Source organism: Amblyomma maculatum, chromosome 3 (genome assembly GCF_055883805.1).
Source record: "Amblyomma maculatum isolate TAMU_Amacu chromosome 3, ASM5588380v1, whole genome shotgun sequence".
Lineage (NCBI taxonomy): Eukaryota > Metazoa > Arthropoda > Arachnida > Ixodida > Ixodidae > Amblyomma > Amblyomma maculatum.
This window is the reverse complement of record NC_139346.1, coordinates 40164509-40192436: the sequence shown is the minus strand read 5'-3', so window position 1 is coordinate 40192436 and position 27928 is coordinate 40164509. Positions and strand designations below refer to the sequence as shown.

General features: G+C 43.2%; 1 protein-coding gene across 3 annotated transcripts; it reads right to left on the bottom strand.

Moving 5' to 3' along the window:
- Nucleotides 1-266: 266 nt before the first annotated feature.
- Nucleotides 267-27021, bottom strand: LOC146194624 (chymotrypsinogen A-like). 3 transcript variants are annotated; one of them, XM_084596088.1, is made up of 7 exons: nt 26941-27021; nt 24570-24753; nt 12599-12722; nt 10979-11123; nt 7793-7840; nt 7378-7505; nt 267-663 (listed from the first exon to the last, which is right to left on the bottom strand). In XM_084596088.1, the coding sequence occupies exons 1-7, from the start codon at nt 27002-27004 to the stop codon at nt 454-456; spliced, it is 903 nt and encodes a 300-aa protein (XP_084452214.1). In that variant the 5' UTR covers nt 27005-27021; the 3' UTR covers nt 267-453. The 3 variants fall into 3 exon arrangements, with proteins under 3 accessions (XP_084452214.1, XP_084452215.1, XP_084452216.1); XM_084596089.1 differs by lacking the exon at nt 7793-7840; XM_084596090.1 differs by lacking the exon at nt 7378-7505 and having other exon boundaries at nt 536-663.
- Between the last annotated feature and the right edge of the window lie 907 nt (nt 27022-27928).

The following is a 27928-nucleotide window of genomic DNA, read 5'->3' as shown; positions in this document are numbered from 1 at the left end:
CCCGGTGAGATTCGTTTACGACGGGGGAAATGTTTCCTAGATGAAGAGTGAAGGAGAGCCAGTAAAAGGAAAAAGAAAACAGATATTGAAGTGCGCGCGTTCCATTGGATCTGATCTTGTGATCCTGTGTTGCTGTCCCCTGTCTATGTGAACCTGGTCTGTCAAACCTCCCAGAAGGTCTTCGTAGCGTCGCAATGGGCGTGACAATATTTTAAGCCAAATTGCAAGCAAAGAATTTCGATTTCTATGTATTTAGCCACGACTATTAAAGTACAAAAGTGTCTGCGAAACTGGTGGTCGAATCAAATATACAGGACTTCAGAAGAATGCACTTTAGAAAAATATACATTTGCCTATCGGTTGTGAGTGTTCTTGTTTTATTATGAGCATGCGTCAACAACACTCGCTACTTTTCTTTGTTGGCTGCTTCACGCAGCATTCAAATTCTACAAGTTAGGTTACAGTGCAGATTCTGCGAATTACGTTTCGCGGTGTTTTAGGATCTATGTATGGCAAAATGAAGTTGTTTATGTAGTGCGAAACTTTGGAAAAAAGCAGCGGCGCCTGCATGATATCTCCGCAGATTCGTGGGCCGCTGCTGACGAGGCCAAATAGCGTCCATGTTTCGTTCCTTTGGTGTACCACCGGGCCGCCGCTATCGCCCTTTAAGAAAGAACAGGAAAGTCACATTGTGCTCAAGACATCTCAGAGATCGCATTCGCCTGAATGCATTTAACTATCTCTGGATTATTATACATCTGCAGGAGTATAACGGGATGCTATACTCATGTCAGATAATGTTATCTAGTCAACGACATTGACCAGTCTATTTCTCCTCGCTGCAGAACAAACCTACAGCGAAAGGAGCCTGCGCCTAACGAATAGCTGTTTTCCTTTCTGTGTTATATCATCGTTAACCATCCTTCAATCTTCGTCATATGATGATTCGTGTGCTACGATACTCAAAAGGTAAATATTTCTCCGAACTAATTATAACAGGTGGAATGCGTTCACGGAAAGGAAATTCATTTTATGTCTTGCCATGTCCTTCATACTTGCGACGAGAGCCAACAACCGCCGACCCCAATGACAACATAGTTTCTTTTGTGATCAGTGTAAGTATAATATTATAGCTAGAAGATAATTTTAATTAATTAATGCTGAGTTCATGCCCTCAAAGTTTTGCTACTCATTCGGACCTCACCGGAGGCATTGGTTCTTTTTCTTTTGTGGTCTAACCTATTATCAACAGAAGGGTAAGTTGAGTGAGTTGTAGGTAGTTCATGGTGTATTGGTGGGCGCTGTTTAGCACGAAGACAAAGAGAAGAAAACACCGGACTGGCACCTTAGTCTATCAACTATTATCCCGTTTTTACGTTGATATGCTAATCTGGTCCCCTTAAGGCCGATAGCAGTTGGCACCCTTCATATGCATCTTATACGCGACCCTCGCTTCCTGTCCTCACTCGACATTTAGGAGAGCTGCTTGGCCTGCACTCGATTGTTATCGGTGAATCTGAACCCGCCTGTTCTACCACTGGATGAAAGTTTTCCCAAACATGTTCTCCGTACTCCGAATAATAGCGGAGTACGGAGAACATCTGAAACCCCTTTTGGCCGTGGTCTTGAGTGCTCGTGCCAGCTTAATGCAATCTGCCATATAAGATATGTCATATAATTATACATAACGCAGGAAGCTCGAATATGCTTCGCTAAGAGGTTATGATAATCAAGCTAAAATAACGACAACTGAATATATATGTGGGAGCCAGTAAGCACATGCGAAGCTCATGGTGAACCGAAAGTACTATATTCTTTTCTAACACCAAATCGTCCTCTGCGGCTTGGACCATTATGCCCAATATTCATGTTATCGAAATTGAATTATATGAGTAAAACACACGCAGACTGTACTCATCCATTTCTATTATGGCAACACGGAGTAGGTAGACTGGTTCAAGGCATTTGCTGTCATGCGGTTAAATTACTCAAGAAAAAACACATCAAGAATGTTTCACTTTTTTCTTTGTGTAGGCAGTGAACTTTTTTCCATCTCTTCGGAATATTATGAGTTCAAAATGTGCAGCATGAAGGAAGTATGTTAAAGAATTTAAAATCAACTCAGTAGACCTATGAAAGAGGCGATTTATTCTGACCCGAAACAAGAATAACAAAATATAGCATTCGATGTCGACCTAAAACATGGCTGACAATTACGCTCCTCAATGATGCGGAACTTGAGTGGAGCTCTCCAGTTAGTTTAGTTTTACTGAGATAACAATTGCATCTTTCGATAAATGTCTTCCTCGAGCCTATTCTGTATAGTACCTCATAGTAATCCTTCAGCTGGTACCCAATCCTTCCCCGGTTCTTGACTGTTAAAAAAGAGGCGTTTTCGTGACACTTGCAACGTCCGCTGTGTTTTGAGGACCTCGCTTCTACAGTGTCGCGCGGCGATGTGGGCTTTCTTTGAGGACACATTCCATAGCATATAATTTCGCCATTCTCTGAACTTCACTCTTAAAGGCATGATGCGACCACGTCACGATTTAGATTCCCGTTCATGTGTTACGCTATTCGCTGAAGCACTACTCTCTAAATTTGTGCCTCTGAGATTTCACGTATCATATCGAACATACATAGCGTGCATACTCGGGCTTCCACGGTAACTGAGACGCCACCAGCCATAGACATAAAATCCCGATTTAAAAGAACCTGCCGAACGCCCTTGCGTGTCCCAGGGTTTCCACCTCATTCTTCAGAACCAAAGGTCCCGAGTCCGAATTTAATGGTACCTTTCCATCTTATAGCTGCCGAGTTGATAGCTGGCCACTGGGCAAGCAGCCTATATCACCTCCATGTTTCAATCCATATTTCCTGCAAGAGACGCTGCTCATTTCTGCTCAAAACGCCCAATGCCACCATCTACCGTCCTCCTCCGCTTTTCCGCTGTCCTTACACTCAACTTACACTTCCTTGACTTACACTTTCTTTATCATTCAGGCGTCATAGCTGTACCGTTCAAATACTTGGAATAGCGTGCAATGGTTTCGATCTGGTGGCCGCTCAAGTTTCCTTTTTGTACGCTGTCATAGCCCCAAGAGCCCCTTAGTATTCCAGCTCTGCCGCTCAGCACACCTTCCGAAACGTCTTGCTCAGGATGACAGTGATGGCTTGCGGGAGACGAGCATCGAGCATAACCACGCCCCAGGTAAGACAGTCTGAACTGTCATAGGGTGGCCCTGAGGTATCATATCATAACCTCAAACGTTTTAAAATGAACTAAGAGCGGGGGGTGGCTGGAGACCTCCTAGCAAACTTGACAATTGCTTGTATTAAATAGCCACTGCATATTTTATTACTTGGAGTAGCTCTAAATGTCTGGCATATTTATTTATTCGATATATGGATTGTGGCCAGCAATACATATTCTTGACGCAATAAAAATCAATGAACGGACATACTTATTAGAAGCAAATTAGCTGGGGCTTAGCTTTAGTTAAGCCCGGTAAGTTGCGAAAGCAATAATAGCATGGCTACGCAATGGTCCCTTTGCCGTTCTTTTTTTGTCTCCTGAACGCGTCGTTGCCGCATAGCTATATTCCTACGTTCTTGACTACTGAGTGAACACGTCGACAAAGAGTCTTCACTGCTCCAAGCGTTCATTACATTCCATTCGGAGTAGTTATCGGTTGAAGACGATTCAAGAGAAGCGCGACGCTTTCGTCTAGCTGCATCCTGAGCGTACCGTCGAGCGAGACGCTGTTCCCATTCTTCATCTTCTGACTTTCCTACCAACACCCTCGTTTGACTCTGTGTTCCGGCTGATTCCAAATTCTCTGAAGAGTATAATGGCCCTTATCGTGTATTAGAGCATACATCACCAGTTAACTACGTCGTGGAGCCGGCAACACCTTCTTCGGATCACCGTCGCCGCGGCCCAGAAGTTGTTCACGTCAGTCGACTTAAGCCTTACTACGATCCCCTTGTCATACCCTCGCCTTAAGAAGTCATGATTGCTACCTCTTTCTGCCGTGGCAATTGTAAGGAAGAAGATGATACAGCGCCGACACTAACGACTATGAAGACGTCGATCAGCTGGCGCGCGCACTGAGAGCTCGGACTGTCTTGTTCGCACTAGATTGTTCTTCGCTCTACGATCGTCTTGTGTCATCAGTCGCCGTCTCCAATCCTTCGAATATGCCCCAATAAACCCCTCTTCAATATATATGTGTGTGTGTGTGTGTGTGTGTGTGTGTGTGTGTGTGTGTGTGTGTGTGTGTGTGTGTGTGTGTGTGTGTGTGTGTGTGTGTGTGTGTGTGTGTGTGTGTGTGTGTGTGTGTGTGTGTGTGTGTGTGTGTGTGTGTGTGTGTGTGTGTGTGTGTGTGTGTGTGTGTGTGTGTGTGTGTGTGTGTGTGTGTGTGTGTGTGTGTGTGTGTGTGTGTGTGTGTGTGTGTGTGTGTGTGTGTGTGTGTGTGTGTGTGTGTGTGTGTGTGTGTGTGTGTGTGTGTGTGTGTGTGTGTGTGTGTGTGTGTGTGTGTGTGTGTGTGTGTGTGTGTGTGTGTGTGTGTGTGTGTGTGTGTGTGTGTGTGTGTGTGTGTGTGTGTGTGTGTGTGTGTGTGTGTGTGTGTGTGTGTGTGTGTGTGTGTGTGTGTGTGTGTGTGTGTGTGTGTGTGTGTGTGTGTGTGTGTGTGTGTGTGTGTGTGTGTGTGTGTGTGTGTGTGTGTGTGTGTGTGTGTGTGTGTGTGTGGACGTGGACGTGGACGTGGACGGCCCTTTACGTCTTGTAGATGGATAACGTATCAGTTTATCTCCATGCTAAAAAGAGTGACAAAAATAATAAGGAAGTACTAATTAAGCGAGCGGGAAGTCTTTATAATCGAATATGTGAAGTACAGCCTCCGCAGACGGAAGCCCTTATCTCTACCGCATTATACCCTAAATGGCGATGCTTGACCACTCTATAATTTCGTGACCAGGCTCCTGACTTCTCGTATATTTTATTCTAAGAATTGTTTTAAAGCATTTGCGATAGGAACCGCTGCACATGTGGTAGTGTTGCGACACTTAGTAATACTCATCCCTAAAGCATTCGTAACGCTCAAGTGCCGGCCTACATGAGGATTACGATTTTTTTAACCTGCCTTCTAGTTGTTCTACCGAACATTTTCGGGGAGCGTACCCGCAAGATTACCTCCCTATAGTTTTTCGCCGCTTCATACAAGGCTTGAAAGGAAAACGATAAGCAATCCTCACCCTTCGCACATATATGGAACGATACCTCTGTTCTGAAAGGCGATGAGCTCCTGAACTGGCCAAATATACTTCAAACCATAGATTAATTTCCTTTGAGGGCTATATATTGTTATGGTGATTTGGATTTCAATCTCTCCAATTTCCAAAATTTGAATGCGTTTTTTTTTAAGTTTTCAAATATAGTAAACTCAATACACATGCCAGTGTCTTTCAACAGCGCCAATACCTATGGCCGAACAAAATTTCCTCATTAGCTTTCGTAACCGCTAGAGCCGATGAAGGTGTAACGCTTCAAAACACAGTATAGATGGTATTCAGTAGCGCTTGCTACGAGGTGACCTCAATGGACGGCCTGAATTACACCATCCCCAGCAATCATTCGCCATGCTGGCCTTCGTTCTCCTGTTTCACCATTTAACCCTTAACTCATGATCGTCATCAGACAGACTATACCCAGTACAGGGCGAAGGCCTCTCCCATATTGCTGCAATTAACACAGTTCCGCGCTTGCTCCATTCGTCACCCTTAACTGCCGTGCTGTAAAACGTCGCCCTCAGGTACTTCTTTTTACTTGTCTAAAGGTCCTGTTATGGCTTTACCCTAGGCGTCTCGCGTTTACCTCGTTGTGGCGGCATACACCACTATTTTCCGTACGATACACACCGTACGATACACACTACTTGGCCCCGACCTCTCCCATATTCCTCCAATCTACCCGGTAGCCTGCTAGCTGCATCCACTTTACCCCTGCGAACTTCTTAACCTCATACGCCCAAATAACGTTCTGCCGCCCAAAGCTGCACTTTCCATCCCTGGAAATGCAATTTATTATCCTAAGCGACCATCGGCTATCCTCTCTTGGCACTACATGCCCTGCTCATAAGAATTTCTTTTTCTTCATATCCAACAGAATGTCACTAACTCCAGATATTTCTCTTACCCACTCTGCACGCTTCCTACTCCTAAAATTACACCTACCACTTTACGTTCCAGAGCCCTCTGTGTGGTCCGCAACTTAAGTAGAAGCCTTTTCTTTTGCCTCCATGTTTCTCTCCATTAGGTGAATACAGCTAAGATGCAACTCATGTATTTTTCTCTTGAGCGTGCCGGTAAGCTCCTAGTCATAATGTGTGAGTGCGTCCCAAATGCACTTCCTCCCAATCCTATTATTTTAGTTATTTCCTTTTCATGGTCCGGATCAGCAGTTACTACCTGTACTATGTAATCTTATCCAACTTCCGCTTGCAGTGCTTTGCTAACTATTGAAAACGGCTGTTCCTTCCTGAGCTGCTTAACACTGCACGAGTTGTCTTCTTGTTGATCTTCAAGCGAATACCTTTCTGCTTTTCCTGTTTAGGTCGTCAATCGTTTTTTTGTAGCTGATCCCCTGAGTTGCTTTTCAAAGCAATGACATCAGCAAATCGCAGATTACGAAGGTATTCTTCATCAACCCTTATCTCTGACTGCCCCTATTCCCAATCTCTGAATAGTTCTTCTAAGAAAGCCGTGAATATATTCTACTGGGGAGATCGTGTCTCCTTGCCTAACGCATTTGTTTATCTGAATTTTATTGTTCTCTGTAGGCAGGACTGTGGTTGTTTTATGTGCAGCAATAAGATATCTTCCAGCACATTCACATATAGTTCATCTACAAAGTGATCGCAATGCATCCATGACTGCCAAGATTTCGACTCACTGAAGTGCTTTTAAGTAATCAATGAATGTTATTTGAAAGGGCTGGTTAGATTCCGGGCATTTTTCTATCACTTGGGTGATAGTATGAATATGAATGGTAATAGAGTACCCTTTCCAAAAATATGCTTGAATATGGTTGATTCAATCGAAATTTCATTATTCTTTTAGCGATTACCTTAGTAAATATTTTTACGTAACGGTAGTAAGCTTATTGGGCTCTAATTTTTTAACTTCTTAGCGTCCATTTTCCTATGAATTTAAATACTTTTAGCGTTCTTCCAACACTCTGGTACCGTCAATGCAGCCAGTCATTACATAGATAGGGTGCCTAGTTTTTCTAGCACGATATCCTTCACCTTCCTTCAAACAATCAGTGGTTACCTGTGCTTCAATGCATACAATTGTGTAGTGAGTAATATAACTCACGGGGCAGGACACTCCAGAGGTGTGCCGCGCGCATATAAATCCTGCGCTTGAATAGGGGCATGAAGTTCGCGGAACTTCTTCAGTCAAAGCTTGCTTTAGCTCCGGAGACTTAGTGACCTTTTTGGATCCTGTGGTTAAAAGATGAACACACATCAAGTGACATTTATATACCTTATTTTTCGATTATAAGCACCCAGTTCTTTTTTCCCCATCCTGATGACTGAATTAAGAGGGAGGGCGTCCTTTCTTTCATCATCATCATAATCGTCGTCATCATGATCAGCCTGACTATACCCACTGCAGGGAGAAGGCCTCTCCCATATTTCTCCACTGAACCCGGTTCTGGCCTAGCTGCACCTTTGAAAATTATTTTATTAAGATTTCATTTATTTTTTTGAAGTGGATTTCTATTTACCCTTCAGGATGGAGGCCAAAAGGCACGCGCCTGACGTGGCTTTCCTCCCTGGGGGAAACAAATTGCATTCGGCACATGTATACAAAACAAGCAAATACAATGTGTGTAGCGGTCATCATGACATCAATTTCTGCAAGCACATGAAACAAAATTCATTTTAAAGATAAGAATACCTGAACCTTAGGTGTTCTGAATAAAGAAAAGCGACAACATGAAACCATCACAAGCCACGACTGCTGGTACAGCAATGTACGATGAACATACGAGAGCGAAAAGCTGGACAGTGCATGTTACAGTAAATTAAGATTTCTTGAAAAGAAGCAATAATGAAATACAGGAAGTTATGAAGGAAAATAAAGAAAAAGAATTGTTCTCACTAAAATGCATGCGCAATATATCACAGGATATACCCAAAACGTCATGTAGTCAGCAGTGCAATCACTTTTCTTTTGTAGATATTTTTTTACTTTTACATTGGTAAAAGAGGTCATGGATATTGCTGTTTTCATTTAAAAGGGCAGTAATTTGATATCTAATCGTTTTCAACCCGTGATTCGTTGTTTTTGGGGCTCTTATTTGTATATGCCGAAGGTGATATAGATTTTGAATGTAGTTCTGGCGCTACAAAAAACGAAGGTTCAGAATGAGTTGTATTATACGTTTCAAGCGCTAGCCGAAGAGTGTTTAACTGAAAAATGGTTAATAGCCCTATGCTATTCCACCACTGGTCCGTGCTTTCTAAGTAAGCTAGGTTTGCAGTTGCTCTATGGCATTTTTCTGTAGTAGAAACAAAGAATTTAAGTTAGCATGTGTTGTATCGCCCCATACCAGCAGACAGTAGTGTGGATGCGATTGAATTAGACTGAAATAAAGTTGTTTTTTTAGTCATATTGGTAATTGAAGCCTAAATTTGTTTAAAGGCCCACAATTCGCGAAATCTTTTTTCTTACTTCATTAGTATGGTCAGTCCACCGCAGGTATTCATTAAATATAACTCCAAGAAATTTTATTGTCTGTACACGTTGCATACCGTTTGAATTGTATATCATAGTTGGCTCATCTCCTATGACTTTATTTTTAGCTCTGAATATTACATACTTCGTCTTCGTGATGTTTAATTCTAACCTACTGGCCCGCAACCATAATGAGAGATTTTCTAACCAGGTGTTTGCTTTACTCTCTATAGCTTGTAAACTCTCGCATCAGTAAAGAAATTATTTTTCTCGTCGGCGTATAAAACTGTTTCGGAACAAGGAAGGATATTAACGATATCATATCATGTGAACTAGGGATAGAATGGGACCCAGTATTGAGCCTTTTGGCACACCAGTGCATATAAGGCAGTAGCTGGAAGGTATGTCATTATCATTGTAAATTGCAATCTGGATTACAAGTAGCCCTCAAGAAGACTAAGGGCTGATCTCGTACCCCGTAGAATTCTAGTTTGCGTAGTAAAATTTTGTGACAAACTGAGTCGAAGGCTTTTCTAAAGTCTAAAAGTAGCCCAAGTGTAAGCAATCTGGTTTTGATGTTAGGGATTATTTTGTCTTTATGAGAAGTAAAGCTTTTTCCGTTGATTTGTCCTTCTGAAACCCAAACTGTTCTTTGGCAATAGTTCCGGTCTTAGCGAGGTACGAAATAAGGCGGGTGTTGATAACTGGTTCGGCAATTTTCGCGAAGACAGACAGAACGGATATTGGGCGATAATTATTAACATCGTTATAGCTTCCAGTCTTATGTATCATGCAAACTCTCGCAATCTTTAATTTCTCTGGAAACGTGCCTTCTTTGAGTATTTGGTTGCATATATGTGACAACAAAGGTGCGATAATATTGGATACAGCTTTCACTACCTCACCCTTAATGTTATCAGCACCAACGGAATAATTATTCTTTAAACAGATCATATTCCTAGAAATGTCGGCTGTTGTTGTTGGGGAGAGAGATATTGAACATTTTGGACTGACTTGAAGAAATGACATTGGATCAGTGCACGTTGTTTGTGCGGCCTGATTTTCACCAGCCGTCAAGAAGTGTTCGTTGAACATGTCTGATAAGAGACGACCTCTGAGGTAGACGTCTACCACAATTTCTACTGAAGTTGGTTGAGAACGTTTTGATATTAAGTTGTTGTATGACCTCCATATTTGATTTGAGGCATGTTTATTAGCAAACGCTTTTGCGTAATATTCCTGTTTTGCGGTTTTCAAATTGGTGTTGAGTTTATTCCTTACGGTTTTATAGTTTCAGTATATTCATGTCCCTACACTTTAAAAATCAGCAAAGAGATTGCGTTTCTGCCTTATTCTTTTGTACAGCTCTTTTGAAACCCCCGTCTTGTTAGACGTTTTGTATTTAGAGCTGCGAACAAGAGGAACGGCAGCATTATAGGCATTCTGAAATTTTTCTTCAAAGACATTGTAAGAGCGACTAGGATACATTTCATTAAGAACATCTGACCAGTGCACATCTGAGATCATGCGTCGAAAGCGATTAATTGACTCGTCAATACTTTTTCGATAAAAATAACTGGTTTTCTAGAAACGTTTTCCTCAAAATCCCCTCTTCTATACAGGCGACAGTCCTTATAGGCTCATGAGTGTCCGTCCGTGCGTGCGTGCGTCCGCGAGAAGTGTAACATTTCTTCGCGATATTGTAACGTCATTACCTAGTGAAGTCATCGGCCATGACCGAACCCTACGCCATAATCAGATGAGATGATGATAATCAGATGAGAAACCAACAAATCTGAAATAAAAGGCAACAACGCATACATTCATGCAGAGTAGCGTTCGTTTTAGCAGCATATGCAGGTACAAACAGATGGCTGACCGTTAGCACAAAAGAAAATGACAAGGGTACGACAAATGTAAAAGTAGTTAAGGGAATATTTACAAACGCTAAGTTGTGCAGGTTCTGTTAACATTTGTTACAGTCAAGCCCGATGACTGCTTGTCAGTTTTCAGGTTTCACTGGCATTGGATTATGAGAAACAGCGGAGCACATGTACGGACAGTTGGCACACTTTAAGTCGCAAATATTGCCCACCACCGTCTGCGGTGGAGCTCGAAGCATGAGGTACATTAAGCAGAGTTCCCAGCAAGGGGAGACGCAGATCTTAAATAGATCCACGCCACTGTGCTGAAAACATGCAGGAAAATATTCAATAGGAAGCAGTAATCTTACTGGTGGTAGCGCCCCAACCGGTTACGTAATACTTTGATCCCAGCAGCAGTTCCTCTCTATGTTTAGGCAGACATACTGGAGATATGGTACTCTTGAAAGTCACATTCTGCCGAAGTTTGACAATCGCAATGTCTGGCATGTGTGTCTGAAAGTAGATGGAAACATTGCAACTTATTGAGTGAAAAGCAGCGAGCAGCAATATCTTTGCACATTGCATAATCTCCCAAAACGCAACAAGAAACGAAGGTTTTGCTAGTGCCATATAAGTCATTCATATGTTGCTGATTGATGCAAATGTCGATTAAAAATGGCATATGTCTTGCAGCTACCTTTAATAATAAAAATTACAGGTGTGCACTTGATTCTCCTGACGTGTGGAAATGCGACAACATCACGAGTTCTTTCGTCCTGTATGAAGGCTTCGCCCGCCTCGCACTACGCTCGCAAACTCGCCCAGATGGCTTGTATGTATGGCATATTTGTCTTGCTTAGATAAAAAAAAACTTCAACATAGAGCTTAATGAAGACGGCGATGTTCCCTGCTCAGCGCGGGGCTGAGTTACAGATATAAACGAGGCGTGATCGGCTGTAGATATTATATACCGTTCGTGCGTCTGGGCCACGGATCCTTATCTGTTCGTCTTGGCGCGGGTGCGAGACTCAGTCGCTGCTGAGTTTTTTTCCTCTGTTGAGAGTTAGGGCAGACACATCTGCTGACAACTGTGCCCATAGGTCCTTTTCAGACCACTCATGACAGGAATGCTTTCACATAAAAAGGTAATGGCAGAATAGAATGCATCTCTCTAATTGATTACGAGCAAGAACATAACCTTGCAAGCTTCACCAAACGCCCCAACCATACCGGCCTCTGTTGAGTCATACCGGGTCTAGAGATTAGATAGCAAAGGCTTCTTTTTAAGAGATGGCCTTCAGATGGTTGACGTTGCCATGGCAGGTTCACCAGATCCATAAAAGTGAATTGAAAGAAATTCAAAATATTTCCCGAGTGCGTACTTGGTGAAATTAGAGCTTCAAATTTTTTGCCTTCTCTTCGTTTGTTTGCAGCGTGTGCGAACAGAAAGCGACTGTGGTATTGGCATTATGATGCTTGTTAGAATGTATCCGTCATGCGACTTCTTCTATGGCTTTCGTGGTTTAGTTGGCTTGCAATATTTAACGGTTTAACGTTCCAAATCGACGAGAAGAAGTAAGGAAATTTCGAACACGTGGGGTTCTTTAACGTATGCAGACGCCGCACTGTACCCGGCCGTCTTTGCTCTCCATCGGACAAAAGCCCATACCAGGCATACTTCGTTTTATGGACAATGGTAAAGCCAAAAAAGCAGTAAACGCAATGCAAAGGGCAATGCCATACTAACCGACCTCTAAGGCTTTGTATCCGTGAATGCGAAGCGATCTGTCAGTAATACATTGAGTTGCCGGAAGAAAAGTACATTTTGCATTTACTTTCTGTGCACCACCTCTATCACTTTTCATTCGCTTTCTGACTAGCATACAATGTGCGGTTGTATCGGACTGAGAAATCGGTGGATTTACAGAGTCACAGCGTCTCTCTAGTGGAGAAACAATATTATGATAGATCTCGCGTTCAACTCTCACATTGTTTGGATTGAAGCGAGGATGCGTACAAACTTCTTCGACCTTGTAGGCCACTTCCGTATCATCCATGGCACGGCGAGTGTGAGACCCCAGGTGCACCCTAATGTTTTTGAGCGGCTTTGACCTGAAATAGCGGAGGCATGAAACTATTTTAGTTGTATCCACAAACCGAGGAGAGAAATCAAACTTCAGAAATGAACACCAGAAATTATGTATATTCATCAGGAAACATATCGTGGAGCGTCGCACAAAGAGTAAAATAAATAGTATTGACACTTGCAAAATTTTATATAGAAACAGTTATTTAGTTGTACCTAATATTTAAAATGTATTCGTAGGATGAAACGCTCCTAACGAAGCTATTAGGATAATTTTGCTGAGGATAATAGCATCCCTCCCGAGATGGGCAAAGCGGCTCACTTTATTGGGCGGCTCAGAACGGCTCAGCTCACTGATGTGAGCCCGCTCATTTGAACTGCTCCCCAGCTCAGTTACTAGAAACGAATTCTGAGCGAGTTGGTACGGTGACATGATGAATTCCGCTCAGTTCAGTCTGGTTCGCTCAGGAGCGAGCAGTGGTTCTATTGGAGAGAGGGAAAGCCGGTTCTGTCTGTCTCTCGCTCATGGATCGGCGCCCATTCGACCTACCGAACCATTCCGTTGAAGCCGGGTGGCTGGGCGAGACTTCCGTACTTCTGTTAGCGGTGCGACAAAGCAACTGCTCTCATTAAAGAACGAGTGAGTCGTAGTTTAGTTAAACGAGAGCGGCGGTTCTTTTCTACTTTGGAGAACCAGTTCGCCCCAGCGTTCAGTGAGCCGTGCTGAACCTTTCTTCACGTAATGTCAAGACATCTTGCAAAGGATGTCGTCTTACGTTGACTGCTGCGGTTCGAACGATGCATCAGGATTCTCACTAATCGTGCATCGTGTTCTGGTGCAACCGTTCAAAGGTATCAGTGAAAATACATAACACGGTTATTAAGTAATGCATTTGTTTTTTTATTTTAACAGTGTTATGCATGATTAGAATAGGGGGAGAGGGCGTGAAATATTTGGCGCGACGGGGCGGGGGGCCTCGAGCCCTCGAGCCACCCCGAGGTCAACGCCTATCCTTACGGAAGTATAATATTAACAGGTCATTACACTTCTTCGGGCATGCCATATGCATGCCACATGGTCTGCCATGTATGCATGAATACTCAATTCAAATTGTAATGAACCCCCGTCCTCAGCGAAAGTTTGAAAATAATTGTGTCACCATTCTATCTCCCTTCGTGGTAACTACCAAATACTAGTAAACAGTAACATCCGTTTTTTTTTAGATGCGATTCTTTCTTTTAAGTCCACTATATTTAATAGAAGTGCACCCATTCTCCAAGAGGGATTTCATTCATTTCAAAAACTATAGTTTTAAAATTATCTGATTAACATTGACAATCATGCACCAAGCAGAGAACTTTCCTTAATAAACACTTAGTGCCATCAATCTCTAAATATAGCCCAAAATGCCATGTGGGCTGATTATTAATAATTGGAGGTAGTGGTGGTATAGACATATACACAAATAGTGAATTATATATACAGAAAAAGTAGATTAATATATTCGTGGTTCCTCCTACATTTCCGGATACAGTGAATTCAGTGGGGGCCTGAAGTATAAATGTAGACCAATCGTTTTCTTTTTTTTTTTTATGCAGTGTGTACTTTGTAGCTCGAGTACGCTAGTCCTTTTTCTGTTTTTTTAAATTGGGCTTTTTTGGGCCTGCCCTACCCCTTTTTTCTGCCTTCTCTACTTCGTTTTTCGTATATTATTATAACCCTTTTGTTCAACGTTGCGGCAGTGTTTTTCAAGGAACAGAGCTCTCAGCCCCCTGGCTACTCACGTTGTTTCCTTTCTACCTAGGACAGCATTCTTCCCCGGTCCTCTAACTCAAACATGTTCAACTTTCCTTTTATGCCGCGAGATACACAAGCCGACCGCGTTTTGTTCATTGACTAATTCATTTTGTGTGTACTTCAAACCAAATCGCTCGTCATTCATGCTGTGAGGAGTGGTTTTAAATTTTCAAGGCATGTTTCCTTTTAGAGCACACGACGCGCTGCAATCGGTGCTGTTTGTACGTGACCGAACAGGATTTTGTTTTCTGCCGAGCCGGTTGCGGAAGGGGCTATGCATTCGACATTCGCCTTGTTGCAATAAAGCTTGCGAAAACTATACATAGCAAGCAAGGAAAGCAAAACAAAAGACGCGTAAAACCCGTGGCGACCACCCGAAGCATACACCGGCATTGGGGCTGCCATGTTGCGGGTGCGGAGTTTCGACATGGCGGCGAAGCAGCCCCCCGCGCTCCTACCGCCAATTTTGTTTCCTTTCTTTTCATGCCGGCTTGATCCACCCCTACCTGCCCACTGGAGCTGCTTTCTCGCACTGCTAATAGATTGCAATAAACCGGAGAATTGAGCTAATAGATGGCGTTTAAGTGGCAGCAACCAGAAGATCCGACTCTGCCGGAACGATGACGATGAACGTTCTCTGAACTGCCTCTTACGGCTCACAGAGTTAAGCTTACAAGGCGCGGGTTTATTTCCCAAGCCACGAGCCCTGGTAAGCCGAACACCAGGCCGGGCCGTGGCGTGTGCCCATTTGAGAAAACAAATGGGTGACCAGCCGAAAGTGGGAGTCGAACCTACTACCTCCCAAAGCCAAGGCGAGTACTGTACCCCGGAGCCACGGCTACAGAACGGTTCCTGACAGCTCACTTAACTGGCGGCTCTCCACAAGAACCGCCGCTCACGTTTCCAGACGGCTCACTGAACGACAGCTCACTAAACGGCAGCTCTCTAAAAGAGTTGCCGCTCATTATTCCTCTTTTGAAAGAGCGGCTCAAAAGACACCCGAAGGCTAGAGGATGTTTCAAATTTTTCTAAGGAAGGGCGGGAGGCATGGCCTCTGAGATCATCCTATCGCGGGCGTTTCTTTCACGCACACGGGAGACGGGAGATGGTGATGGTGATTTCGAAAGCCGTGCGGGAGGGCAGCTGCTTTCTCGCATCGCTAATAGATGGCGCCGACGTCGCACCGAGAAGATCCGACTTCCAAGGAACTGTAGTTGTGGCTGTAGGAAGAAGGAAAAGAAAATGCACGGGCCTGCTACTGGCTCTGTAACTGAGGCACCTCCGCGGCCTCGTGCGGTCGGAAGTGAAAATAGAGAATAAAAAAAAAGAAGAGGGGAGAGAAAGACGCGCGCCGTAACAGCCATCGTCGTCCACCACCGAAGCAGTGGCGGGTGCAATGACGGCCTACAACCGAATTGTTCGGCACGAATCGGATCACTGAATGAGAGTGCCGGCTCACCAAAAGAACCGCTGCTCACTTGTATTCTCTGCAACCCTCCTCTCTTCTTTTTTCTTTTATGTAACAGCGTATCGGCTTCGTTCCGCCGCAGATCTGTTGCCATCTCCTTCCCGTCGATTTATGTGAGAGCGTATTTACCTCCTTCGTTACGGCGTCGCCATAACCCAGAATTCAGAAAATATTTCAGAAAAATTACCCACTCGATCTCTCATCTAACCTGTGCCTCAGCCGTTCAATGCGGAGGGTTCATATTAGTGTTATACTGTTTCACTTCTTGTGTAGCAGGCGTCTGCTAGTCCAATTAGAGGCTAGTTTGCGACACTGATCAGAGCCAACGTAATTTGTACTAGCTTGAATTGTATCCCGCTTAGATCTATACTTAGAAGTGGGGCACATAGTCCGCCTTCCTCTTCCCAAAAATGAGACCAACGAAAGACGTTTAACATCTTGCTAAAGTATGTGTCAGTATATCAGCGCAAACAAAAAGTCGCGGAGTGAGAATGCTGGGTGAAATGCGCTGTCGGATCTACACTTAAGACACATCTAATTGTTTCTTTATTTTGTTCTTACAATCTGATCTTGTTTTGTTTTGTTACAACCCACTTTTTGTATATTTGATTTGTCTAAGCCCGTGTAGCTCTGGTGGTGCAAAAAGAGTTAGGCAAAGGCAAATGTCACCGATAAGAAAGAACGCCAGAGCACCAAACTCCTTAATATGTTGAGTCCTTCCTGCCTAATTCCTATAATAAAATCTGTGGACTGTGGACAACAACCGGAACCAGAACTATTCTTCTGCGCACATAGAAGCGCTTAACTTAGATTGTAAGCCTATAGAATGCCGGAAAACTCTCATAGTTGGTGCTAGTACCATAATATAAGAGATAAACATCTTAACTACAATAAGTTTGAAATTTCAGTGCACACATTTGAGTTTGTACGGCACCAGAATTGGTGTCAATGCTGAAATCATTATATAAGTCAGATTTGCCAGTGAGACGGAAGAATATTTATCCTGATCATGCACTACGTTCGTGCAGAGTTTCTTGGGACTTAGCAGAATTCTTGCAGTTACAACTGCGAGAGTTCTCTAGTTATTGCTATCGGCAGTCAACATGCGCCGATAGTTTGGGAATATCCCGGAAAGCTGCGCCTGATGAATTTTACAGCCCCTGTTATTAAAAACAGACGTCCTCTGTGCATCTTCTAGATTTTATGCCTTAGTAAAATTATCGCGACTATGCATAACTGCAGCTATATCCTTTTGGCCCTCGAGATGCTTTTGGGTCACAGTTTCTCCTTATGCTCTCTGAATAAGTTACTGAGATCATGAAGGTTAGCGCATTGTATATTTTCTCACTAGCGATGAGTGTTGCAACAACTACAATGTCCAATTTACGGAACAGCACAACACAATATTATAAAAAAATACAGTAAAACTATCTAGAGTTACAACTTCTGCGTGTTTGCTGTGTTATTTAATTTGATATAAAACCATATTAATTCTTTGAAGTTACGAGCAAATAGTCGAAACTGCACTCGCTTCTCCGGCAGGTACAAAAACGCTGTGAACTTGAAAGCTGCATTTGGAACTCAGTTATATGGAATCTTTTGTTAGAAATTTCGGCAATGCAATTTCATCATTGCATGAGGGCCGCATCAAAGGGTCCGTCCAACATAGTGTACAACCTGGCACTATTGGGATGAATGCCTTGTCATAAGAATTGTTGCTCAAAACCATATATTGGACGAATACCTCTCGCCCGGTATCACGTGAATATCCAATGCAGGCATAAGGCCTCTACCTCTCTCCTGCACTTACGCCCTTCCTGTGACGTATATGGTCACGTTGACCGCACATCTTTACGACATTGCGTCGGCCACTTCCTGATAAGATCATAGACTCTTTTACCATTGAAGACCGTCGGTTGACTTACCTTTCAATTTATTCTCTGCCCGCGCCCATTTATTCTTGTTGTTCTTGCCTAGGATATAATTTATTCGAGGTTATTCCCCCACGGATATCTGTCGCATTCAATTAAACCTTCTCGCGTATTTGTGATAACTGGGAAGATAGTACTCTAATACGTTCCCCTCTTCAGCGACTTCATTAAACTGCCTTTGATGAGCTGAGGCTGCCTGCCAAATGCATTTAACTGCAATTTCTCTTCCCCGGACATTTACTTTCAGGGTTCGGATAAAAGATCGGTTTCTGTCGTTTAAATGCGCATTTAGTTACCACTTGCAGTGCTTTATTGCCTATAGTAATCGGCTGGTCCTTCCAGGATTTGTGACACGTTAGGTGTTCTCCTCGGGTAGATTTTCCGCCCTGTTATGGCTGTCTTGAATTTTAAGGCGACAGCCACGCCCTCAAAACAGGTAGTGCACGGTCCAGAATTATTTGGGAAATATTTAGCTGATGATTTGAAAACCTTCTTTTGCAACATAGCCACTCAAATGGCCTGTTTGATGTCGTACAATGCATGAATGCTCTCAACTATGACTCTATACTTCTACAACCTAACCTACAACTGTGCAGGAAATAATATCTGTAATAAGGGACCTGAAAACGAGTACAAGCCGTGATAACGATAGCCTGCCCATGAAACATGAAGCGGGTATAATTGCACCACACCTTGCATTTTATCCAATGCCTGTATAATGACTGGAATATTTTAAACAAATATGCAGATGGCGAATGTAACTAATACTCAATAAACGCAAACCGGCATGATCCGACCAACTACAAGTCATGTCTATTTGGCCTGTGTTCTAGAAAGTCTTTGAGAAAAGTTTGCATAGCCGCTTATCGAAATATTTTGAAAAGTAACGAATACTGACTTCACACCAGTTCGTCTTCATCAAAATTAAATCAACTGAACTTGCATTTCTTGAACAGAAAGAATTAGTTCTTGAACAATTTGAAAATACGTCCATGGCACTTGGTGTATTTGTCGATTTCACAAAGGCTTTCCATTTAGTGGATCCCAATATCTTGTTGCAAACATTAAATCGTTATGGCATGCGCGGACAGGCTTTACAACTAATGCAGTCCTAGTTATCGCAGAAGAAGCAAGTGGTTCTGTTATATAATGTCTTTTTTTGCAGTTATATATATCCGTTGTGGTGTAAAACTAGGTAGCATACTTGCAACTCTCCTCTTCACTACACCTTAATGGCATTGTAAACATCAATCGCAATGCAAGAATTATCATTTACGCTGACAATGCTAGCATCTTCTTCTCTGGAACAAACTTATCATAAATAATAACCAGATGTAATAATACCCTAGCAGTGCTGGGAGATTGGGCAATATCAAACACTGCGTATAAATCAGTAGATAACTGAGGCAGTAATTTTCCGACCAGTGAACAAACTCATCGCGCCGCATGCAGCAATAACACTGAACTTCCGTAATATAGAAATTGCAGAGAGTTTAAAATGCTTTGGTGTAATTTTCTCGCCTCATATGTTTTGGGACGATCATATAACCCACTTACCGACAACATTGGCTTCCATCACCAGCTTGATAGGTGGAATGAAACATCAGCTATCAGCACCAAGTAAATTGCTTCCGTAGAACTCGCTTTTTTAGTCTCATCTCAACTACAGTCAACTAGTAGGGGGACCTCGACTTCCCTGTAGCCTGCAACGCAGTCATATTTTGCAGAAAAAATACGAGTACCATACTTATTTATTTATTTATACAAATACCTCACAGGTTCCAAACATGGAACATTGGGTGAGGGGGAGGGGTTACAGTGTATCAAAAGGAACAATGGTACATAGTTTAAAATACAAAAGGTAACAGTTATACAGGACTGGAACTGCAAATAAGTATTAGAGCATGCATGGGAAGTAATAAACAGAGGATTATGACATTATACAATAGTTAGCGGCATTGGACGAAATCAACCTGACACAGTGAACGCAATATAAAAAAGTTATTCTGACTGCAAAAAGGTACTCAATTCGTTTTTGAATTTTAGTGGGTCAGATATGTTAGCGATGCGTTCGGGAAGACCATTCCAACCCTTTATAGCCCGTGGCAAGGCAGAGAAGTTAAATGCATGTGTTCGGCCGAATAGACGTTGAAAACTTATTTTATTATTCAGGCGGTGGGAGGTGCGAGTCGGTCTAGTAAGTGGCACTGTTGATGCATGGTGGCTGTAGATTAGTTTGTGTAGCAAGCAGATAAGCGCGATATCCCGACGTGATTGTAAACTTGTGAGCGATAAGGACAACTTGATGTTAGTCACGCTGGTATGGCGGCTGTAATCATGGGAAATAAAACGTGCTGCACGGTTTTGAATAGCTTCTAGGGATTTGATTAGATACTCTTGATGTGGTGACCAGATGGATGATGCATATTCTAGTTGAGGACGAACGAAAGTTAGAAATGCGAGCTTACGAGTAGAAATAGGTGCGCTATGTAGATTTCGCTTTAGATAGCCGAGCGTGCGCGATGCTTTGGCGGTTATTTTTTCAATATGCGTCGCCCATGAAAGATTTTCGGTAAGATGAAGCCGAGATATTTATAAGAAGATGTGCGGGTTAGTGAAATCCTGTTGAGTGAATAATTGTGGGTTGAGAGGGAATGCTTCCTACTGACTGTCATTATTTTGCATTTTTCCGTGTTAAGTGTCATTTGCCATGATCTGCACCAGTTAGTTACGTACTCCAAGTCCTACTGAAGGATGACATGGTCAGTGAGAGAAGGGATTTTACGATAAATTATGCAGTCATCAGCGAACAGCCGAACTGATGATCTTATGTGAAATGGGAGGTCATTAATGTATATTAAAAATAATAAAGGACCGAGGACGCTACCTTGAGGAACGCCAGATGTGACGTCGCTAAGGGGAGATGAAAAGTTATTGAAAAGAGTGAACTGCTTGCGAAATGACATAAAGTTTCTAATCCAAGAGAGTGTTAGGTTGTCTAAATTAAGCAGTGACAATTTAGCTATGAGGCGACAGTGGGCGACGCGGTCGAATGCACGAGAGAAATCAATGAATATGCAGTCAGTCTGGCAATTTTCGTCCATGTTCTTAAAGAGGTCAGTAGTAAATTCTAATAATTGTGTATCACAGGAAAACCCTTTTCTGAAACCGTGTTGGTGTGCGAAGAAGAAACCGTTTCGCTCCAGGTGGAAGGCAACGTTAGATGCAATGATGTGTTCTAGTAATTTGCATGGAACACTTGTTAGCGATATGGGGCGGTAGTTACTGACAGAGTGTTTGTTACCAGATTTATACACGGGGATTATTTGACCAATCTTCCAGTCATGCGGAATTTCGCCAGTTTCTAATGACTGTTTGAAAATATGACAGAGGATGAGGCTAGAGGCATCTACAGTGTGTTTTAGAATTTTGGTAGTTATTCCGTCTAATCCTGAAGAAGTAGATATTTTGAGACTTTTGATTAGAGATGCAATGCCTTCTATAGTGATGTCTATTGCACTCATGAAAGGGAAATCGGTTTTTTGTGGGCTAGGTAGGTTGGAATGGTCTTCGTTAGTGAAAACAGATGTGAAAAAATCATTAAAAACTGTTGCACAGCTGTCCTTAGGAATGGGACATCCGGTTGCATCCAGTAAAGAAATATTGTCGAACGTGCGTGATGGGGGGGAGATGGTTTTCCAAAATTTGGCTGGATTATTTTTCATGAGCGATTGAAGATCATGTGACAGAAATTTGCGCTTCGCCTTACGGACAGCATGGCAGTATGATGCTTCACATAACTTATATTGTGTTTTCGAATACTGCGTGCAAAGTCGCTTCGCTGATTTAAAAAGGCGTTTCTTCTTGTTTTTTAATGTACGAAGTGATTTGTTAAACTAAGGTTTTGATACGTTAACACGAAACGTTATTAGAGGAATGTAATTGCGCACGAGTTCTGTCATTTTTTCCTTGTACAAAGACCAGTTTTTGTTAACAGATCGGGAGGAAAAATCACGAAAAAACTGTTCAGAGAAACATTCCAGACCACGATTTATAGCGTTGAAGTCAGCCTTGTTATAATTTAGGATTTGTTTAGGTTGAGCGCGACGTGAAAAAAAAGGAGAATTAAGTGATAACTGTCGAAGTTTATGATCGCTGAATCCTTCATCAAAAGTAATGTGCCTGACCCTGTGCGGAGAAGTAGTTAAGACGCACAGTTTTTTCACGCAGGCATATATTTCATAGCATATATAAGCACCGACAGAGCTTAAAGTATAAAACAGAGATAAAGCAAGGCCTCAACAGTCTTGAAAAACTACAAAAAATGTAACACGTTGCCAGACTTGATATGCAGCAAGCTGGGAGGTTCCTACGCCTCGTCTTAATACCGGTCAACACCGTTTATGTTTTACTTTGCTATTTCTTTCGAATAGTTAGGAGTCATAAGACATTGATCTATTTTCTTTTTCTTACCAAAATGTTCGCCTAATGCATTGTGTATAATTTTGAATACTGTTTTTCTTTTTGACCTTATGCTTTGCCATGGCCTTAAATGTCGTGTTTTTATTTCATTTTGATCAAGACAATGATCCAAACAACGTGTATCATATTTCACTTGCTGAGTCGATGTGTATAGGTTTCTTTTTTCATGTGGTGCTACCCTGTTTCTGCCAGATAAAAAAAAAACGGGGGCTGTTGGTTGGTCACGCTTCCTGCGAGCAGCTTTTTTCCCGCCGCCCTATCACATAAGCCTGGTGGCAAATAAACTATATTATTATTTAATGGCTCCTACTCGCAGCCATGGCTTTGTCCGTCCGGCCACGATCATATCACCCATTAGGTAGCACTGTTTAATAATGATTAACTAGTCACTAACTAGTCAGAATGACTAACTAGTCATTACTAGTACTAATTAGTCATGAGAGAACTGATGGACTGTGATATAATCACATGACGACATCATCGGCTGTGGTACCAACTACAATGTAACGTCATCATAATGAGGCCAGGCCTAATAACCGAGCTGATGTCATAATGACGTCACATCCGGTGATGACGTCACGATTGGCCGTGATGCAACCGGACAATTCACGCATATACGAAGCTGATCACGCCGGGCGTCCGATCCAAGCTTCCGTGCGGCGCCTTTCACTTGGCGCCTCTTCGAAAGCCACACCACACAGCATATAGAAGCAGAAACAGTACAGCAAGCATCAGCGGCGTTTAAAAATGTGTTTACAGACAAGAAAATGCACAGTATCTATCACGATTCTCTGCGGATACCCACGCCGAGCCTCAAGGAAAAGGAGAAAGGTGGGAGTGAAAGAAGAAAGAGAGAGAGAGAAAGAGACGTGACGGTAGTTCGGGGCTACGTACAACCACGTTATAAAGGCGTTCGCCTCATCGCATTTTAGTAGTCCAAAGTGCAGCCGAGCATATTTCAAGTTACTGCCATGAGTCTTTATGCGCCAGAACTACGCCTTCTATGTATAAATTATAACTCGTGCCTATGCATCAATTATGACTCGTGCTGGATGATAGTACTGTTTTAAGTTTATGGAGCTTCTCCCAAACGCACACCCCTGGAAAAGCAGAGCGCCAAGCCGGGGGACGCTTGTACCCATTTTTACCGGTGCGTGTCCGGCGGTGGATTTCGAACTAACCACCTCCCGCAGCCGAGACGGGCGCTCTAACCACTAATGCATTTAGATATTTTAGGCACTTTCTGTTCTACAGTCGTTTTAGACAAAACATCACGGCAAACTCTTCGACACAGCATAATTCTATTGATGCAACAGCGTACGTGCTTTTCGGAGAAGTGTGCGACTGCTGACGCCATTCCAGGTCTCGGCAATGGCACCGGCATGGAACGGCAACCCCACGGAACGAGCTCTAAATGCTATCGCGTAAAGGCCGTTCAACTCTGCTTGAATCGATTAAGACCAGCGAAAGCGCCATTTGGCATAGTATTGCTTGACGGTTCGTCATTGAGGGACTGATGTAAGCTCGAATTCCTGTCACAAAGTAGGTTCCATCTTCACTAGCAAAACTACGTCACGTGGTGATGACAAGGCCGATGACAGCGAGTGAAGAGTCTGTGAGTGCACTAAAGAAACCCCTTATTGAGCTCCATGGCGGCGATAACAGCAAACGTGCTCGCTGGTAGACGAACAAAGAACGCCCGTTTCACTCGTCAGCGCTCAATGTAAAGGCGGCATAGAAAAATGTAGATAAAAGCGTGAACAACGACTAGCATAACCTGGAACATTGTAGAAACACAAGCACGTGGCTAAAATCCTTCCAGATGCATCTCGAAACTTGTACCGCAACAATGGAAATGACAAAGGCGCGTCTCTAAACAACTATTATTAACGAACATCGATCCGCGCACCGCACTCACAGTGATAAGGCCACACGCCGGTGGCTGCTAAAAAAAAACAACAAGCAGAGCTTTGAATGGTTAGGAACAATGTAATGCGAATGAGCATGACATCACCCTCGACTCTGTACCAATTAGGGTTGGGTAACAATTTTGATGAGAACTCATGTGGACATTTTTTCTGACGTTTTTGGAACGATGTAAGCTTGTTCAGGTTACAGCATGGCATGGACCATTTCCACTAATTTGTGATTGCGATTTCAAACTCGGCGCAAGACCACAGGGCAGATAACTTGCCATAGGCAGTGTGCTGCGGTGATGACGTATCTTTCGTTGATGAGCGCACCACCGCAGAAGTGCAGGTAGTTGTGCGTGTAGAGGCCCGCTTGCCATGGCCAGCTTCCAGGTATCGCAGCGGTGCCCCCGTAGATGCGGTCTTGGGGGTCCAGAAGTGGCGGTATATCTGGAACTCCACACTGGGCTGAGCAGAACAGTGAGAATCTGATTACGTGTTCTCACCCACCCGCAGGCCTATTACTTCTGAGGCCAATCAATGCACACTATCTTTCACGATAAGTAGGAAATTATTGTAAAAGTTGGAATACCAGTATTTGCGTGTGGATATCTCTTCGCCACCCAGGCCTAGCAATATTTATGGCAGCATAGCAGACGACACGAAAAATGAATCCTTGACTGGCTTCCACGATCTTGGAGGTAATCAAGTGCTAGATAATATTGAGAGACCGATTTTCGAGTGTGGTTAAAGGTCCAAATATATTGGGACCAATTGGTATATTAGGGCATATAATTGTTGGTGAATTCGCTTTCATCTCTTCGGATCGAGACCATGCTAGATCCCAGGGACACAGGCATTGGATGTAGACATCATGGATTAATATATCATTTTAGATCAAATATGGCATACCAGGACAATTGACTGAATATTCCACTTTAATCCGTTGAGGCCACATACAGAAAAAAAAAAAAGATCCGCTCGCAGCGCAGGGTTCAAACAGCCGCCTAAAACTTCTCGGACTCATCGGCTGCGGAGCACCGAAATCTGAGTTATACCAATGCTTTGGGAAGCAAAAGCTGAAACTTAATGTATTTATATCAGGCTCAAATTGGTGACAAGCGGCACCCACGTTGACTATATTAGCAATATGAAAACCGCTGCTCCTCAGCAATTGCCATTCGTTTTCATATCTGTATAAACCAGCGTGTTTTTTGCGAGATCTAAACCGTAGCATTTTGAAGGATTAAAAACGGGTTTTGAGTGAGTTATCTTCTGTAAGCAATAAATAACGAGAGTAAATTGACCAGAAGCTGCCCAGTACCTATATTTGTGGCAAATACGTCCTTGGAAATAATGACGAAATTGTTAATATTCCTTACTGGCATCGATATCAATTATTGAGTATCAAAAATGCCAATACTTGTTGCCCTAATGAGCTCGCGATATCAGCTCACCAGGCGTGCATACAGGCCCCCAAATGGGTGCCGGACGCCCCAGAACGCGCCCACAGACCGAAGGCATTGGAAGGTGTGCATAACTCGCGCATTTTATCCTGATAAAGTGCCTGTAGTGGCACGCAGACCTGTTCAACCTCCCATTTGTACCGCTTATTAAGCTTTTTACTACACCTGCACCATATTGGCCGCGCTATGGGCCTTCTTTTTTAACACCGACATACTTTCATTCAAGGCATCGTACACCTAGTGTTCGTCTTTCCGACAAACTTGGATACCACCGTACGTGCCCCCCACCCCCCCTTTAATTCTAGTGTATAGGCTATTCTACATCCTAACTTCATTAAGCCCTACGTATCCTAATATTTTTATTATATCCTAATATCCTATTATTTGCCGATGCCTATTATTGGTGGGACTTTCTAATATAAGCAATAAATAGCCCTGGGCATCACTGGAATCTAAGATGTACAGAGTGCTAAAGGATATGTGATATGTTTTTTCATGATAACAATTTCACTCACAACGACGGTGCCGACGCTGGATTTTCGTTGAACGGGGTCTTTAACGCAACCGCACAAGAAATCTACCCCTCAAGTTCTAGATTATGAGAGCGCAGCGCAGATGTACATCACCACACGACGTGTGTAGCTGTTGCGCGCATACAATTTTGGAAAATGTGAACAAACAGAGCTGAGCCATGTTTCAAATCAAAATCATATGCGTAGGCGCGAAATCAACTCCAATCAGCTCATTCGGAGCCTTAAAAGCATGTTTCTTGGATTATAAACATATGACAGCGAAGTTCAGAGACAGTCTTCAAAATGTTCTTCAGAGCGAGGAAAAGCGTGACGCGAGCACTGTACGTTGATCCATTCTTCGTTTCCCTATCACATGTGCCTAATTTTAAACAATATGTCCGCCAGTATGCTTCTGGTACATGCGCCTCCTATGAGTGCGGTTGGACTGAACGATGTCCTCATTTAAATAAAAAAACAGCTGCTTATTCATCTCAGATGCATAAGCAACTGTCATTTATGCAACAACACCAAATGTCTGAGGTGATGTCGGGTTAAATGCAAAAGGGCCTCCTCCTGCACGTGCCAGTGAAAACCAAGTTCGAGTTCGTAAAAGCTCTAGCTTTGATAAAAGCGCTAACAAAGTTTTAAAAACAGAAAAACGTGGGATAAATACATACCGCCAGCTTCTGTGAATACAGCGTAAACCTGCAGGGTAAAATAAAGTGCTACAAGTTTTTCCATGTTGGGCTCCACCAGCATTGGCCTCTTCACTGAATAAAGCAGAACACCGCAGCTGTTTCACGAGCTCTTATTCCTCGCAGTTCATGGGGCGTTTCCGAGCTGGCGAATCATTTACCGTGTGGAGATTCAATTCGCGCCTATGACTTGGGAGCGCCTGAAATCTCAGCAATTGATAACGCGGAACCTGCGTCGGCATCATTAGCTGACCGCTGCGCCCGTATTGTCTCGCCCAGAACATCGGTCGGTGGAATGGAAGCAATGGCCGCTGCTTTCGCAATCTCCCGCATCATGTATTCCACTTGTATAGCAACTTGCAACGGTGGCAGTTGTCGAATTTCTGCGCTGATTGTGGCACGCAGGGCCAAAAACCAAAGCTAACTACTGGCTTCAACATTACATCAAGTACATTTCGTCGTCGACAAGCTTTCGCCAAATGTTCGTATATATTGACTCACAACTTAACCGAATGATAAGCAAGTCACTATCTAGCGAAGAGTGTAAAGCATTGGAGAGTTTACTCCTGAATTACTCGGCCATTTTTTTTTAACTTTTCGGAGACCAGTTGATCACGATGCGTTCCGCCGACACGTACGCGCGCCATCACATTGACACAGGCTACTCACAGCCAGTTCGACAGGCGCCGATAGATCATCGCCAACAGAATGCCAGGTCTATATCAACAAGTTAGGGATATGCCGGACAAAGCTATTACTGAAGAGTCATGTTGTCCTTGGGCTGCTCCTGTCATTCTGGTCAAGAAGAAAGATAGTACATGGTACGTTTGCGTGGACTATCACCACCTGAATGCTGTAACTAAGAAATATGTTTATCGTCGCTCCCAGGATCGGCGACGCAACGCCTGATGCTTTTAATCCATCTATCTTTGGTCAGAATATTTACTGATACATATGCACCCTCAGGATA

Coding starts and splice junctions, on each gene's coding strand:
- LOC146194624 (XM_084596088.1), bottom strand. CDS start 27,004: ATGGAAAAACTTGTAGCACTTTATTTTACCCTGCAGGTTTACGCTGTA. Junction 24,754..26,940: donor TGTATTCACAGAAGCTGGCG/GTATGTATTTAT, acceptor TGTTCTGCTCAG/CCCAGTGTGGAGTTCCAGAT. Junction 11,124..12,598: donor CTCGCTTCAATCCAAACAAT/GTGAGAGTTGAA, acceptor ATCTACTTTCAG/ACACACATGCCAGACATTGC.